Here is a 15,901-nt window from a genome sequence, read left to right as displayed (position 1 = left end):
GTCTTGAATAACTTTGCTCTTTCTCCATGGATTGTTTTAAAAGAAGCCATTTTTGGCAACTAATGGAACAATGTACCGAACAAATTTTTTTTCGTGTTTGATTTTATCAAATTGGCCATTTCCAATATACATATAAATGCTAGCTAAATGGTAACGTATTTCACGAGTCAACCGCGCACAAGGGTCAACCACGCAGCCACCCACCCACCCGGGCATATATATTGAAGCAATTCGGACACATAACAACAAAAAATCGCTTATATTTCCATATAGAACTATCCTTATATAATGTGCATCTATACCCTATTTATTTATGGTTCATACAATTAGATAATATGCGCTTATAAGACTAAAAGGCCTTAATCTAAATAGTTAATTAAGCAAATTCTCGGAAATTGCGTAGAAAAATAACGCGTAAAAACCACGGTTCTGACATTGACATAGCTTTCTATGGCGCGTTATAACCCCACTAGCTGGCTGACAGATAGTTACCCTTAGTTGTGCCCCGGGTACTGGTACCCGATGAAAGTAGTGGTGATATCACTTTTTCTCTAAATTTAATATTACACGCTTTTATTTGAGTCATTAAACTGATATTTATCAGGAGAACCCCTCACCTAGAGATAAAAATACATCTCCCTGTGTCAGAGGTCTTGTGCATGTCTTCCAGTACTATAGGAGCAGCCCCAGCAAACTGCAGACTTTCGCTATTCGAATTCCAATATGCCAACGTCTTCTCAACCGGACAGTATTCCCAGTGCACGCTTAGCTCGACTGGCTCAATTAGGCGCCGAGTTACACGCAAACAGCACGGAATCGGCTGTTTGGGCTGCACTAGAACAGACATTAGCCGACTTCTTCGGACATTCTTTATTCACTGTCCTTGCGTTCACTGAGCAAGGAGACGTTACAAGGCTTTACAGCACCAACACGGACCTGCACCCACTAGGAACAAGAAAGAGTTCCCCCACCGCGGATTATGACAGAGACAACGTTGAAACTCCACCTCCACCGCCCTGCCGCGAAGCGTGGTGCCAGCAGGTTTTGGTAGACGGCAATGTTTGGCGTGGCTCCGTGCGCGAGGATCTGAAGGCAGCATTTGAAGACTGGGAGCAACTTTGGCAGGCAGGTTTGGGATCAGTAATGAACATTCCAGTCCGCTTGAATGGTGTCACCATAGGATCACTCAACATCCTTGACAAAGAGCATGGGTACGATACCGCCGATCTTAAGCTGTGTATTCTGATAGCACAGATTGTGGCATGTTTTATTCATCGAGTAGCTGGAGAGACTGTAAAGAAGCAACTAAGCAGATGAAAATTGAGACTCTGTTTATGACTGATCACATTATCGCGGGTGGTATTCACGTGTATTACCGAGAAATAGATAGTCGACAAGGCACTGAGACAAGGTCCATCAAATACTGGATTGAAAAACAATATATGATGCCCATCATTAGCTCCGAGCTGTAAAATGAGAAGATTCAAGAGAATTGGTAATTTTGACGAGCTAACAGTGACAAATGGGGTAACACAGGCTGGCTGGTGACGAGACGTTCATGTTACTGTCTGCAGGAAGGCTTTGTTTTACAGTTTGAATTATAGGTAGTCCGGGTCCTTAAAATATCACCCTTCTCAACACTCCTAGATCTTATAGAGAGTAGCGGATGCTCTTATTCTCCCAATCAGTCTCATCTAGGCCGAGTTGAGCTGCAATGTCCTCTACAGCTTGTCCACTTGAGCTGGTCTCAGCGCCAAACTCTTGATCGCGCTTCTTGTTCCATCTCGCCATCAGCTGTCTCATGACGATAATGATAGTGACATTTAGAACGAAGCAAGCAATCATGGTGTTGAATGCAGTCTGGGAAACGTCAGTACGAATTCACATTGTACTTGCCACAGAAGGGAACACGCCACTCCGAACTCACCTTGTAAGCTGGGGCTTCTCCCGGTAAAAATGTAAGTGGGCCGACGATGTATCCTACGCAGAAGCCAACAAAGAGCATTCCATTGACTGTAGATTTCTTAGTGTGTCCGGTAATATTGCTAGACACGAGACTAAGAATTGTAGGGAAGGCGCTGGCGTAGGCGGTGATCAACCATAGCCCCCAAGGCGACCTAGCTTATGGGACTCTGGAAGCAGCTTGATCATGAGGGCCCCCGCCAGGGATATGAGGTTGAGAAGGGCAATAGACACGCATCGGGCGTTCTTGAAAGTCACTGATACGACCACGGTTAAAACGACGTAAAGCAGGAGAAATGCGCCTTGTGACATGGTGAGAAGTTGAGTCTGCAACACGCTATACCCGAAGCTCTTCAAGACAACGCTTCCAAACTGCAAAATAGACTGATTAGCACTGCTTCTGGTTACTTGAATATGTGGGCTGGATTGGAAAGGTAGAAGAAGCATCTGGTGATACTGCACTACATACCGCTGTCAAGCCACCGCCTGGAAGAGTGGTGAATACACAGAGCAAGAAGAGCAGCCAGGACCGGGGGTCCATTAGTGCTTCCCTCATCTGGCCATGGTTCCACTTTCTGGTCTCGGTTGAATGCCTCGCACCTTGCACCCGGGCAAAAGCCATCTTTCTTTCCCTCTCACTGAGGAACCATGCGGTTTGAGGATTGTCGGGCAAAAGCCACATGACTATCAGTCCCCAAAGAAATGTAGCGGCTCCAAAGATGATAAACAAGAACTAGCATGACAGATTAGCTGAGGGTGGAAATGACACTTGGCTATTATCACTCAAGTGTTTACACACCTGCCAGGTTTTGATTGCACTGTGAATATGGGAGACGGCATATGCAAGAATGCCACCGAAGATGGTAGCCACACTGGCTCCTCCGTACCACAGACCATGCCGCAGGGCATGTTCGGATGGTTTATACCACGTAGATGTTATGATTGTAAAGCCTGGGCTCACTGCAGCCTCGAAAGCCCCCAACAAGATGCGCAGGGCAGCAAGACTACCAAAGCTATTACCAGCAGCCATACACATCTGTATCCCCGCCCATATAAGTCTGGCACGTAGTCAGTAGTGTTAACTCCCTGAGTTGTTCGATCGGTCTTTTGAGGGGCAAACTTACACCGTGACTACTACGACTTTGGCCGCCGAGAACTTGACCAACAGGATTGAGGACAGAGGGCTGGCTGCGAGAAATCCCACGTAGAAGAAGCTGGATACCCAGGAATATTGCGTCCCCACAAGTTTCTGTGATAATGTTACTATTGGTCATTGGTCCTACTGGTCTGAGTAGCAGGCAGACTTACTGCGTCTTGTAAGATACCCATGATCGCGGTATAGCCAAGAGATGTCTTGTCGAGATATTGGAACAGATACAGAATAAACATGAGTGGGATCAAGCTGTTCTGTTGTCAGTCCCGCAGAGAATACCACGGAATGTTGCACTGGGGCCAATTACTTACTGCAAGTCAATCTTCCGGACGAGCTTTCGCTCTTCGGCAGGGGTCATGATCAAGTTTGACTCTGCCTCACCTGTACTGGCATGCATAATTGCGGAGTCCATTGAGGTCTTTGCCTCCGCGACGAACTTGTTCTCTTCAGTTAAGGTCATAGCGAATCGCGAGTGAATGGAGTTGACACGGTATGATTTTCTTTCGAGTTGGACGTTCCAAGGTATCATGAAGGTATACGATCCTCGAGCAGGAGCTGTCTCGTTCCTTATACATGACGAGACCAGGCCACAGTCGATAGTAGCCAAGCAGTGATGTTCAGTGACCCAATGGAATGCACGATGAATATCTCGTAGTGCTCAGCCAACCAATGGTCTTAGACCGATAAATAGTTATCGAAACCCAATTGTTATCGTCCGACGCGATTACCGGGTACATGTACCCAAGATCATCTCGTTTGGGATACCATCTTTCTGGGGACTGGGGAAAGCCATTGCCGGGTACTTGTACCCGGCTAACGCCAAACCTACTTCACCACTCGACCTCAGGTCTCGTGCCACGAGACATGGACATACCAACATGTTCTAGACCTAGCTGAATAACGTTCCCCCGCCTCTAGCTGGGTACAAGTACCCGGAACAAAGGTTATGTATGTCCCCGCATTTTACTGCCGTTTGCGGGAAGTTACATTATTGCTCGTCCTATTTTGAAGACTCCTTAAGCCTTTTCTTCTTCATATATCCAACCCAACTTTTTTCAAATCCAATACATTTTCTACACACCATAAGATTCGAATATAAGGCGCTATTATGACAGCAAAGAAGATACCCATATTATCTGACGAGGTTACCATTCCTTGGAAGCTCCCTCCGCGGCCAAGATATGTTTTGACAGGAGCCAATCTCGTTGACCCGGTGAAAGGCCAGGTGTTGACCAACGTGACAGTCCATCTTTATGATGGCGTCGTGAAATCTGTCAATGGCAATCCCGACGAATGGGAGGGCGATTCATCTACGGTAAAGGTCAATCTGGAGGGGAAGTTCGTGTGCCCTGGCTTGATAGACTGCCATGTTCATCTGATGGCAGTTCCTGGGACGAAGGGACTGGAAGAGATGAAAAGGATGCACCCCTCCGCCTCACTTCTGCGCCAGCCACAGGTGTGTAGGTCCATGTTAGAGAGAGGCTTCACGACCGTGAGAGATTGTGGAGGTGCCCTGTTTCCTCTGAAACAAGCCATCGAGGAGAATGTGCATCCAGGTCCAAGACTCTTCATTGCCGGACACGCATTATCACAGACAGGTGGGCACGGTGATATGCGTGGGCTAACAGATAGTCACGAGTGCTGCGGCGGAGAGACGCAAGGCGTCGGTCGGGTCATCGATGGCGTTCCCGATTGCCTGAAGTACGCCCGGGAGGAGATTCGCCAGGGTGCAGACTTTCTCAAGATTATGGGTGGCGGAGGAGTGGCCAGCCCGACAGACAAGATCGAAAATATTCAGTTTTCGGACGAGGAAATTAAGGCTATCGTCACAGTCGCATCAAACGCAGGCACATACGTGACCACGCACGCCTACACACCCCAAGCTATCCAGCAGGCGATTAAACAAGGAGTACTGGGAGTTGAGCACGGCAACCTAATTGACGAAGAAACCGCAAAGCTCATGGCCGAGAAAGGAGTGTTTCTCACGCCGACCCTCATCACTTACGCCACAATGGCAAAATTTGAGGGTTTCCTTCCTCCAGCCTCGGCAAAGAAGAATAAGGAGGTGTTGGAGAAGGGATTGCACGCTATCAAGATTGCCGCCGAAGCTGGCGTAACCATTTGTTTTGGGACGGATTTGCTTGGGCAATTACATTTTGCGCAGTCCCGAGAATTTGGATTGCGGAGTCAAGTTCAAAGTTCCCTAGAAGTCTTGCGTAGCGCTACGGTCAACGCTGCTCGAATGCTCCGACAAGACAAGTTCTTAGGCCAGATCTCTCCGGGATTCGCAGCTGACCTGTTGATCTTGAACGTGAATCCCCTGGAAAACATCACCGTTTTTGACGTACCCGAGGAACACGTACTAGCAACAATCAAGGATGGGCGTGTTCATGCGTCGAGATGGTCAAAGCTCAAGACCGATCTACATCGGACTGTCAATATTGCTTAGGAGATAGATTAAAGAAATAAATTTGAGAGCTGCAAATGGCGTCTTCATGTCACAAATCTTTCAGCTAACTTCTCCTAATAACACATAATCTTGATAGTAAAAGATCTAAGGCTAGATAACCTTAAGAACTTGGGCTTCTCGTGAAGTGGTGCCATGTATGTTATTATAAAATTTTAAAAAGATTATAATTAAAATTATTAATTTTGCAAAGAACGTCAGAAGACCTGATTATATATTTATATAGAGGTACAGTCAAAAAACATGTACAATTTTAGATGTTCATACCAGATTTTTTAGCATGTAGAGAACCTGCGTTCTAATTGGTTGACTAGTTCAGTCGACCAATAAGAACACACTCTACTTTGGGGTCCACTTTCAATTCCTAAAAAATGTCAAACGTTTACCGTGACAACTCTTGTCATGTCACGTTTTTACAGTAACCACCTTAGTCAAGTTTTATACCAAACATTAGGCGCCGTCTTTACTAACAACCCTCTCCCAAAGTCAAATCTTAGTCCATCAATAATTCCGCTCTCAGCAAGCATCCAACTTATAGCATCTAATACTTCATTATGGTTCATTATACTCGATGTCACACTTATCTGGTTATCACACTGACTAGATTGAGCAGGTCAACCATGCCTTTTCCAAGAACACGTCCATCAAAGAGATACCGCCCGCACGTGCCTTTAGATAAGCGCAAGAGGGCCGTACGAGCATGTATCTCTTGTCGTGATGGCAAAAAGAAGTGTGTTCTGACTTCAGAAAATCAGTGCCGAAGTTGCACTCGCGCCGGCCAGGCCTGCATTTTCGAAACAAAACCCAAACACCGGGACGACACACGCTCACAGGAGCCACTGAAATGGAACAAGTCAGTTCATCTTTTAATTGCCCTATCTTATCATTTTAATTTGCGTAGAAAGTGCATTCACTAATCATTTGGCACGTAGCTCGGTTTGGGAGACGGTGGCGATGGATGTCTCTCGGAGCTTCCATGAAGGATTCCCTGGAATTAACTTAGATCCTGAACAATTTTCAATGATCTCAAAGCTGTTCCAGGAGGCTGTTCAAAGAAATGAACTGAGATTGGTCCCCGAGAGTGATAGCCCTGGTGGGGAGTCATCCACTTCGCTCAATTGGACCCCTCGACCTAGAGTCAACATGGAGTCTCAGTCAATTGGATCATCAGCTACAGCAGTAGTCGGTACGTCTAAATGAAGAATTTTTCGCCAAGCCAAAGCATCCGCTGAATTGAGTTGACAGATAGCACGCCTTCGGCATCTCACGCCAGCTTTCTAAAAGCAGTTTCCGACACAATCTCACCAGTGCATGTCAAGGGCCAAGATGTAAGTGACGCTCACAACCTTGTGACCCTTGTGACCTCCAAGCTTGCCCCAGGAGGATCTGGCTAACCATATGCACAGAGTCCCGTACACCTAAGCAGTCTTGCCCAAGAAGAGGACGCTTTTGTGCTCCTCACTGTGCTCAATCAACTTCCACCTTACGAAGATGCCCAAGCCCTTGTTGACGTGTTCTTTACATATCTCGAGTCCAACTGGTACTATTTTGACGAAAAGTGGTTCCGCAATTTGCTCATAGAGATGTACATGAACAAAGCTTGTGCGCTGCGGCGGAAGCAATGCACCGCCATCTGTCTTGTGCTCTTAGTATTGGCTCTTGGGAGGACGTTCGAGCATCTATCCAGGCCGGCCAACCTGCTCGATACCGACCGAGAGATCCCAGGTAGAACGTTCTTTGCGCAGGCCACGAAGCTATTGCCACGAGTCATTGCGACTAACTCTGTCGAGAGTGCGATATGCTGCCTTTTGACATCGTTGTACCTTCTTGCGACCGAAGACATTTCTCACCACCATATATACTTGGGGCTGGCCTTGAACCTGGCAGTCAACCTCTCGTTGCATCGCATGGGAATGGGCAATGACGAGACACCTCAAGCTCATGAGATGAAAGTCCGACTATTTTGGACTATCTATAGCATTGAACGGTATGACAACCAGCATCATTCCAGGAAAGTGCTTGAAATTAACGATGTATCTAGTCAGACATCTGTTATTATGGGACTCCCAACCATGCTACAACTCAAGGACATAACCGTCCCCCTCCCGCAAAGGCGACAGGATCTAGATAAAGATGGTTTTCAGCGAGTAGATCGACTGGTCGCATTCACCACGCTCACAATGATAATGGACGAAATCATCAACGCTGGGTACGTAGCGCACACAGTTCTCGACCTCGCGACAGGTCTCGTAATTGCTAACATGGATGCTTAGCCCCATTGAACAAAGCTCTACGACTTTTGACTGGGCTTGCTCCAAGCTAGAATCTTGGAAGCAATCGGTTCCGGCTCACTTGTTGTCAGCGCAAGAGTCTTCATTTCGAGCAAATGCTCACCTCAATATCGGGTATAATATGATTTGGGTAAACATGGGTCGCGGAGTCATATTGCGTCTTGTCCGCAAACGATTGCATCCCGAAGCCGCAGGCTCAAGAAGCCCCGAAGGCAATGAGATGTATCTCCGATCTCAGAAACTGGCGGAACGATGCACAGAGTCGGCCACAATAGTAATTGACTGGATTAGTCAGTTGCACAGCCGTGACCTGCTCGCCAGATTTTCATTTACGGATATTCATACGTGCAGCTCGGCCATCATCATGCTGCTTCTGATCGCTTTACTTCGTTCTCCCTACCATCAATTATTGCACATCACTCGTGGCATAGAGGCTCTGCGTTTTATGGCAGACGGCAGCACGTTAGCGATGAACGCACTGCAACTTGTTGAACGCCTGCAAGGAGCGGTTTATAAAAGCACTAGCGTGGTCAATACAGACAGTATTCTTCACCAGCAGCCACCATCCCTGGAGCCCCTTGGTCAGAACTTGTCACAAAGCATTACCCTCAATCCTGCCGGGGGCGTGCCGTACGTTGCTGTTGCGAATGATACTGCTTGCGAAATTACCGCCCCAGATATTGCACCTCTCGACCTGACTCTATTCGCAGATCTGGAACCATCGCTGCTCGATTATTCTGACCAATATCTTGCCCTATTCGGATTCGACGGCTTTGGCTCTACGTTAGATCCGAATTTTGCAATGTAGGGCCAAGGAAACTCTATTCTGATACCAAGAGCTTCTCGACTCGAAGTTTATCATATCCATATTGACTGAAACGAATGTCACCAACTACACCAAAGATGCCGCAAAAAAGCTTGCGACTGATGCTCCAGAAGGTTCCACCACTGTCACTCTCCAGATGATTCGACTCCAGGCTTCAATGAATAGGCTGCGGCAGAAAGAATATTGTAAAGAGATATGAAGCCGTATCGTTATAGCTGTTAAATAATAACGAAACTACGTAAATTGTTGAAGGGGTGATTGATATCTGTGCAGGGAAGCCAATTGAAGCCGGCGATTGCGAGCCTTGTATAATCTGTCAGATGAACACGAGACTTCCCTTGAAATTCCTCTCTTCAATGTCGACGAATCCAGCTTCTCGCATAACCTTTCTTGGTATGCCATCCTCAAAAATTGTGAACTGCCGGCCTAGCTTACGTCCCCCCTTCAACAAATAGTTTCCCCCATTGTCTCAATGCGCTCTTCTCAAGCACGGTGCCGTTATCACTGCTAATACACGATGACGGCTGGTAGCTCTTAGGATAATCCCCCTGGCTTGAGGGTTTATAAGGTTCTTTAAGGAGAGCCTTCTGGTTCTTAATGCTGCCAATAAGCCAGCACATATGGGTATAATTGGGAGCTGGTGTAATTGAGGCTATACCTGTATATGTTTCGATAGCAGTGCTAGGTACAGCTTATCATCCAACAATAGGGTGAGGACATGGTGGCTACATACAGAGATCGTGAGCTGAATTCTCGTATAGTTTTACCACACTTGATATCCATGGCTTCCTGTTGAGTATTATCAATAGGGCCCCTGTTTCAGAGTCAGCTGATAGTATCTGCGCCATCAATGTTAGTAGTCGGTATTGCCATGCTCACTTTGGTATGATCTGGCGTGGAGTATGCTGCATTTGAGGATGCTAGATGTCTTCCACCGCAGTCAATCGTTGCCTTATTTGCTTCATCTAAAATCCCCGATTTTTGGAATAATCAAATAGCTATGTTTTTATCGCATATAATTCTATCTTTGTGCTATGAATAAAAATCTTTATTGCATTCAGTCATACGGCTCATTCAGATTTTGTTAATTTTAGAGCTTCCATTAAGAGAGCAATTAGATATTCTATATACATGAAATATAGAATATATCATTGCCTATAATCACACAAGCCTTATTTGTAAAAAAAAACATATCAATTCTAATAATAGACACAGAATATGTCATATTATAACTAAAAATCATTCACGACATCAGAGTCAATTTTTATTTGCTCCTGATCCTAAAACATCACACTTTCAGAGCTCCCATCAGCCTGTATGATATCTTGGTGTTGGGTTATTTGGCGGAGCTTCCCCAGAGGAGTATATCCTGACACAACGAACTTTAAGAGAAATCAGTCTAAGCTTAGTTATATACTCTCTTTTTAAATAACTTGCCAATATTCTTGCAAGAACTATGGCGCTTAGGCGCTTATTTAACGTTCACGCCGGTAGACGAAGCTTTCCAGATAGTCGAAAAGCGCAGTCCGCCAGATATAAAGAGCGTCTCACATGGTGTGGTCCTAGATTGGCTCCTGATCTGACGTGGCAGATATGACGTGGAATATTAGGAACTTCCTGATAACATGCACATTCACAAGGACTGAGGTACAGTAAAGAAGCTTTTTCAATCCTGTCATTCTGACAACGAAAGCCTAAGAGCTCTATCGTACTTGAGAATAGTATCATGGCCGCTCTGCGCACCGAACGTCCAGCCTATGATAAATGGGCCCGTGCATCGATCGCAGCTTCAAAAGTACTCTGGGCCAACTCAGCCGCGAAATTGACATAAGGCGAATGGCCAGAATCGAGGGCAGCGACACTGACAGGCGCTGTTGCATCGGCTGCGTTCTGGAGGCAGAAGTCCTGGAACTGGGGCGGCAGCCAACGATTCTTCAACGATCGAACATAGAGCGTTGGTATGTCTTTCCATGCAGCGTAGGTTGTCTGCCCAGTCAAAATCGCAGCGTTGCCCCATTTCAACAGCTTGACCTGCTCCTCTTGATCCTCGGGTGACAAGTCGTGATACAGGAGCCAGATGGGGTCTATGGGAAACCAAGTGCTGTTGTCGCTGCTAAATTTCACGAGCGAGCTTCTTCCGGGGAGGTTGACGGCTTGCACTACTGTTCGAATCGTCTGCCCTTCGCTGAGCATGAATCCGGCCATGTAGATGAGACTGACCGCACCACCGGGTAGGTTCCTCGCCTGTCGGTCCTTGCGGGTGAGGTTTCTGATACCGCTGGTTCCAGCAATGCCGCCGTATGAATTCATCAGCATGATGACCTCTTGGCCGGCGTCGACCAGAGGCTGTACGACTTCGCGGACAGCCTGTATGTCGGCATCGAAGGTAGAGTTTGGGGGTTGTTGGCCGTTGTTCGTTGGCAGGGCTGCAACGTGAACCTTGAAAGTTTTCGCCTCCAAGGCACCAATCAGCTTGTGGTATGCTTTGGGTGCAGTCCAAGCCCCCGGGACGAGGACGATGCTAGGTAGTGTCACAGACATGTTTGGGCATGCCGACGATAGAACCAAAAGAGAATGCAGATGATATGCGACGCGAGCAACGTCATGTCAGCCTTTCAGCGATTTGAGATGTTCAGGCGGCCAGGTCCGTAGACTACGAATGAGAGGAGCCTTCCAACGTTGGTTTCTGTCAGCCAGCTAGTGCGGCATAACGCGCCATGGACGGTATGTCAATACTGTTAGGGTTTGGCGGGACAAACTCCGGCAAGAGTTATATTTCTGCAGGAGATCTCCCACCTCCCTATACAGATAGTGGTTTTCTGCAGGATATGCCCAGCCAAATGTAGATAGAGTAGTTTGGGAGCTCAGGTTTATAAACCTGAGCTTCCCCCTGCTTAGATTTAGTTCTTCAGAATTCGTCTTGTTAATGGATAGACTTCTGTTTTTGACCTCTCGCCTTGGAACTGTGACAAGTACCATGGTTTTGACACGTTATTTTTCTATGCAATTTCTGAGAATTCGCCTAGAAGAAGGCTCAGATCCATCAGTCTTCCAATGATTTGCCCCAACTTAACTACGCCTTCTTTAGTCAAATCTTCCTTGAGTTCGCCGTCAAAATACATTTCTTCCAGCCATTCTTGCAACGTAGAACCCCTGAAACGTCTGCGGTAAATGTACCGTCCAGAATATCTGGAGAATCCATCCATCTCGCGGGTAGTGTATCGCTTGCCATCTCTCGTATTTGACCAACAAGAATTGTTGGTGTTATCAAGAAGCTGTCAAATGGCGGTTGGCCTACGAAAAGTTCAAAAAGCTATTACACCTGTTAGAAACATTCTCAATGAATTCCAGCTCTCGGCTATTCCACCTACCATACAACCCATGCTCCATAAATCCACACGATAATCTAGATGGTCCTTAAATATTATCTCAGGCGCCCGAACTGGTAGCGGGGTGTGAAGAGTCTGCGGAACAGCGCTTTGTAATAATGATTCCCCGAAATCGACAATCTTGATATTAGAGAGTGACGACCAAGGATGTAACCGATATACCGCATGTCTAACAATATATTCTGGTACACCGGGATCTAGTGATTTTCCGTCCTTCTTTGGACATAGCCAATTTTTGGTTTCCCTAATTTCTCAATACATTCGCCCTCAGGTAAATCGTCCAAGCAAGGCATGGTAAAAGCCAAGTTGCGAGTATGTAGGTCTAAACCCAATAAGCACTATTCTGAAGTACTCTGGAGGTCAAAAATGTGTGGACCCTACCTCCGTGGCCAATTTTCTGTTGGTGCAATGTGTCGAGCCCGATGAAAGCTTGTTTTGCAACACTCTTAGCGAGCTTTCCGGGGAGCCTACCATCGGGAAAGTGCGCATCAGTAACGTCGGTAACGCTAGGTCCCAGCAATTCAAAGACGAGGCATTTATGAGTTCCATTTGGACCTTCTAACTCAAAATCATCAAGAATGCACATCACGTGTTGAGGACTGGGGTGAATGGATGCTAATTTTTTCATGACACGGACTTCTCGATTTCCTCTATCGTTCTCACTTTCTGAAACAGAGAATTTGATGGCAACATAGGTCTCATCCCTAGAAATATATCAGTTTCATTTAGCTAGGTATTGAGTGCAGTGAATACAACCTCTGATCTCTCGCAGCCCACACGGTAGAGTAACCTCCCCATCCCAATTTATGCAGTATCTTGTAGCTCCCTTCCTTCAATATATGCCCCAAGGCAACGGGGTGATAGCCTCCTTCTCGATAGCGATGAAGAGGCTCAGCATCAATGGTAGAAACATATAAGATCGGATCCATTCGAGGCGACGTTGAATAGGTTGATGTGATATGATAGGTGATAGACGCCTGCAGGACGGTCTATGGCACTATAGGTCGTTTTATAACGGTCGAAGAGAATACACTGAATACATGGTATGTCATGCTTGAACGAAATTTAGCTTTAGGGATAGAAGAGGGAAGCGGAAGCAGTCATGACAGGTTGTGAAAGCCGGCCATGTCAACAATAGCCAGGATTGCTTTACACAGCCATATTAGTTATGACGACCGCAGACGTGTCGCTGACCTCAAAATCCACAACATCCTACGCATGTGACGGAACGTTTCAGCATTTTTTTCATATTACAGTGGGGTGTAGCTAACACTTGCTGGCATATTGCTTAATGCAAGTAGTTTTTTGAGGATCTGTCAAGGCCGAAACTATTCTTGGGTTGAAAACTACGCGCCGAGCAGGCGGAGGCAGTCGAATTGAATTGGCAGGGCTAGTTTACGGAGAAAAGGTTTGTTCCACCCATATGATCCACTCGTGCTAAAGCTTCATTTCTTAGTTGTCAACGAGCATTCTTTCCGGTACTCTACTCCCATGGACTTATTATACAAGCGCAGAGTCTGTAGATGGTGTCAAGTTCTATAATTTGTGATGCTTGACTCATCGAGGTCAGAAATCATTCGAACGAAACCAATCGGTGATGGCCTAATATAAAGTATGATATGATCATCAACCAGAGAATTGCAGTCAAAGCCCACACAGATCGCGGAGACAATAGTCTCGATCTAAAAATAATGAGCATATTAAAATACTTAGTGAAGAGGCCCATGGTGCTATTCAGTGTTCTCCCTGATTCCCTGGCCCATTCAGGCCTTGCTCATTGATCGTCATGACCTAAAGTGGCACTGTGCTGCGCGTGTTAGCATTACACGTATTTGATATATAGATAAATTGTAATGCATGAGAGCATGCCCTATTGTTCCGGAATGTTTGAGTAATACGTAGATAAGAAATGATTTTATCATTAAGTCCTGAGTCTCCTCGTAAGTGTAAGTAATCCGACCTCGTCCCAGTCCCAATATATAAAAAGCTAATCGATGATACAAGTACTTCACAAGAAGAATAAGAATAAAGAATATTAGATGCAGGTCGTTTTTCGAGGTACAAATGAATCGTGATTGCATGACAAATGAAAACAACAAAAAGGATAATGCAATTACAGAATACAAGATATGATGATGATATATGAGGGGTCTATTCACGCTTGCGGCCTACCATCAGGTACATAGGAGTGAATAGCTTCTTCTCGCCACCAGCAACGAGACAGTCGGCAGCGAGAGCCAGGCTGTCGGCGGTCTTTTGCGTGCCTCTGGGCATAACGCCGACGGTTTCGAGGGCACCGACGAAACGGTGGACCAATCCACGGCCCCACCATGTCATGCGAGCAATGGTGAAGATATCCCATGGTGACTGCATCTGCTTGAACGAGCCGGCGAGAGGATAGTACCAGGGCACATGGTCGTCGCGGTCAGCCAGGTCTTCGTTGTGGAGAAGCTCAAAGCCGGCGGCCTTGAATGCGTCCAGGCCCTCGGAGATCCGCACCATGTTTGAGATACCGTCACCCTGCTCAATTCCCAGTCGGATTTCGCGGTGTTCGGCGTTGGCGTTGTCATATTCGTCTGTCATCAGCCATTCGTAAACGCCAAAGATACCGCCGGGTTTCAGCACGCGGCGGATCTCGCTGTAGACACCTTCCAAGCTGGGCGCGTGGACGGTAGCCTCGATGGCGTAGACGGCATCGAAGCTGTTGTCTGGGAAGGGCATTTGCATGAAGTCGCCCTTCTGGAAAGTGAGCTTCTTGGAGAGACCCTCGCGCTCAGCATAGCGAGTGGCGCGTTGGATCTGGTAGTCATTGTTGTTGAAGCCGACGACATTGACACCAGAGAACTTGACAATTTCGCGAGCAGGGCCGCCGACACCGCATCCGACATCCAGCACATTCATGCCCTCCTTCAGACCCATGACGTGGGCAAGGTAGTGTTCATGACGAGCGATAGCTTGGTGAAAGGGCTCTCCGTAAGCGAAACGGCAGAAGTGGAACGAGGATCCCCATCCATATTCGTACAAATCGGTGGCAAGGTTGTAGTAGCTGTAACTATTAGAATGCGACAAGATACAAATTATAGGTATACACACTGTCTTGTCAAGGTAGCATATTCAGCTCGTCGAGCTTCACGGATAGCGTCTGTCTCGTCGGCAGCTGCCTTGTTGTCCCAGTGCTTGAAGTATTCATCCACAGCCAATTTATGGGCCTTCTCGTCCTTGTTGCGCATGGCAGCAAAACCGCCAGCGGCAGTAGAAGACTTTCCGTGCATAGCCTTGTTGAAGGCAGCATCACGGCTGTGATCCTCACTTTCCAACTTTGCTGGAGACATCGTGTGCGAAGGTAGAGAAAAGAGAAAAGTTGCTGGCGAAAAGGGGTATGTGGGAGGGATTCGAGGATAAGGAAGACTTTGCTGAAAAAAACAAAAGAATGACTTGCAGTGGCGATTGAGGTCCTGCGCAACAGCTCTTTCTCCCAGCACAATCAGCACAAATCAGCACAAGCCTGGAGGAACAAGAGTGAATTGATGCAATTGAGCAAGTTATAAGCAATGGGCAAACGTGGAAGACGCAGATTCTAAGGTCGAGCTGGAGAAGAAATTCTGGGAGCCTATCAGGGCGATAGGGGGAGCAGCAGGAATCTCGGCGGCCGCGGGTTCCGCCACACATTGTACCCTGATTGGGCCCGCGTTGGGGGCTGCGGAGTCCGAGGGCTCCGCTAACATAATAGCATGTGACAAAAAGCACGTGAGGTCACCTGACTACTATTCTCAGCCACTATGGCGCGCATCTGGTGGCGCGGTGTGGATCGAT

General features: G+C 47.0%; 8 protein-coding genes across 8 annotated transcripts; 3 read left to right on the top strand and 5 right to left on the bottom strand.

Annotated features, from left to right (window-relative positions):
- The first annotated feature begins 579 nt into the window (after positions 1-579).
- Positions 580-1,439, top strand: BGW36DRAFT_389950 (uncharacterized protein). Its single transcript, XM_046217412.1, has one exon. It carries the CDS (start codon positions 724-726, stop codon positions 1,315-1,317), a length of 594 nt encoding a protein of 197 aa, XP_046066205.1. The 5' UTR covers positions 580-723; the 3' UTR covers positions 1,318-1,439.
- A 211-nt stretch (positions 1,440-1,650) lies between these two features.
- On the bottom strand, positions 1,651-3,527 carry BGW36DRAFT_401395 (major facilitator superfamily domain-containing protein; the record flags this gene model as incomplete). The annotated part of the gene is made up of 8 exons (XM_046218737.1): positions 1,651-1,860; positions 1,928-2,078; positions 2,132-2,334; positions 2,432-2,695; positions 2,762-3,020; positions 3,087-3,225; positions 3,246-3,364; positions 3,427-3,527. 8 exons carry the CDS (start codon positions 3,525-3,527, stop codon positions 1,651-1,653), a joined length of 1,446 nt encoding a protein of 481 aa, XP_046066204.1.
- Positions 3,528-4,223: 696 nt separating this feature from the next.
- BGW36DRAFT_401394 (amidohydrolase-like protein) lies at positions 4,224-5,564 on the top strand (the record flags this gene model as incomplete). The annotated part of the gene is made up of 1 exon (XM_046218736.1): positions 4,224-5,564. The coding sequence occupies one exon, from the start codon at positions 4,224-4,226 to the stop codon at positions 5,562-5,564; it is 1,341 nt and encodes a 446-aa protein (XP_046066203.1).
- Positions 5,565-6,202: 638 nt separating this feature from the next.
- BGW36DRAFT_307579 (C6 transcription factor) lies at positions 6,203-8,681 on the top strand (the record flags this gene model as incomplete). Its single annotated transcript, XM_046212251.1, has 6 exons — positions 6,203-6,435; positions 6,488-6,768; positions 6,828-6,910; positions 6,989-7,569; positions 7,624-7,791; positions 7,856-8,681. 6 exons carry the CDS (start codon positions 6,203-6,205, stop codon positions 8,679-8,681), a joined length of 2,172 nt encoding a protein of 723 aa, XP_046066202.1.
- Positions 8,682-9,130: 449 nt separating this feature from the next.
- Positions 9,131-9,610, bottom strand: BGW36DRAFT_364655 (uncharacterized protein; the record flags this gene model as incomplete). The annotated part of the gene is made up of 3 exons (XM_046214574.1): positions 9,131-9,380; positions 9,433-9,513; positions 9,579-9,610. 3 exons carry the CDS (start codon positions 9,608-9,610, stop codon positions 9,131-9,133), a joined length of 363 nt encoding a protein of 120 aa, XP_046066201.1.
- An 844-nt stretch (positions 9,611-10,454) lies between these two features.
- BGW36DRAFT_307804 (uncharacterized protein) lies at positions 10,455-11,240 on the bottom strand (the record flags this gene model as incomplete). The annotated part of the gene is made up of 2 exons (XM_046212271.1): positions 10,455-11,066; positions 11,139-11,240. The coding sequence occupies 2 exons, from the start codon at positions 11,238-11,240 to the stop codon at positions 10,455-10,457; spliced, it is 714 nt and encodes a 237-aa protein (XP_046066200.1).
- A 458-nt stretch (positions 11,241-11,698) lies between these two features.
- Positions 11,699-13,017, bottom strand: BGW36DRAFT_432883 (kinase-like domain-containing protein; the record flags this gene model as incomplete). The annotated part of the gene is made up of 6 exons (XM_046221191.1): positions 11,699-11,797; positions 11,851-12,012; positions 12,071-12,285; positions 12,348-12,410; positions 12,470-12,792; positions 12,842-13,017. The coding sequence occupies 6 exons, from the start codon at positions 13,015-13,017 to the stop codon at positions 11,699-11,701; spliced, it is 1,038 nt and encodes a 345-aa protein (XP_046066199.1).
- A 970-nt stretch (positions 13,018-13,987) lies between these two features.
- BGW36DRAFT_329309 (putative sterol 24-c-methyltransferase) lies at positions 13,988-15,650 on the bottom strand. The gene is made up of 2 exons (XM_046212795.1): positions 15,182-15,650; positions 13,988-15,134 (listed from the first exon to the last, which is right to left on the bottom strand). Exons 1-2 carry the CDS (start codon positions 15,418-15,420, stop codon positions 14,240-14,242), a joined length of 1,134 nt encoding a protein of 377 aa, XP_046066198.1. The 5' UTR covers positions 15,421-15,650; the 3' UTR covers positions 13,988-14,239.
- Positions 15,651-15,901: the final 251 nt, after the last annotated feature.

Source organism: Talaromyces proteolyticus (assembly GCF_021365285.1).
Source record: "Talaromyces proteolyticus strain PMI_201 chromosome Unknown BGW36scaffold_14, whole genome shotgun sequence".
Taxonomy (NCBI): Eukaryota; Fungi; Ascomycota; class Eurotiomycetes; order Eurotiales; family Trichocomaceae; genus Talaromyces; species Talaromyces proteolyticus.
The sequence above is the reverse complement of the archived record's forward strand: the minus strand, read 5'-3'. Positions and strand labels throughout refer to the sequence as shown.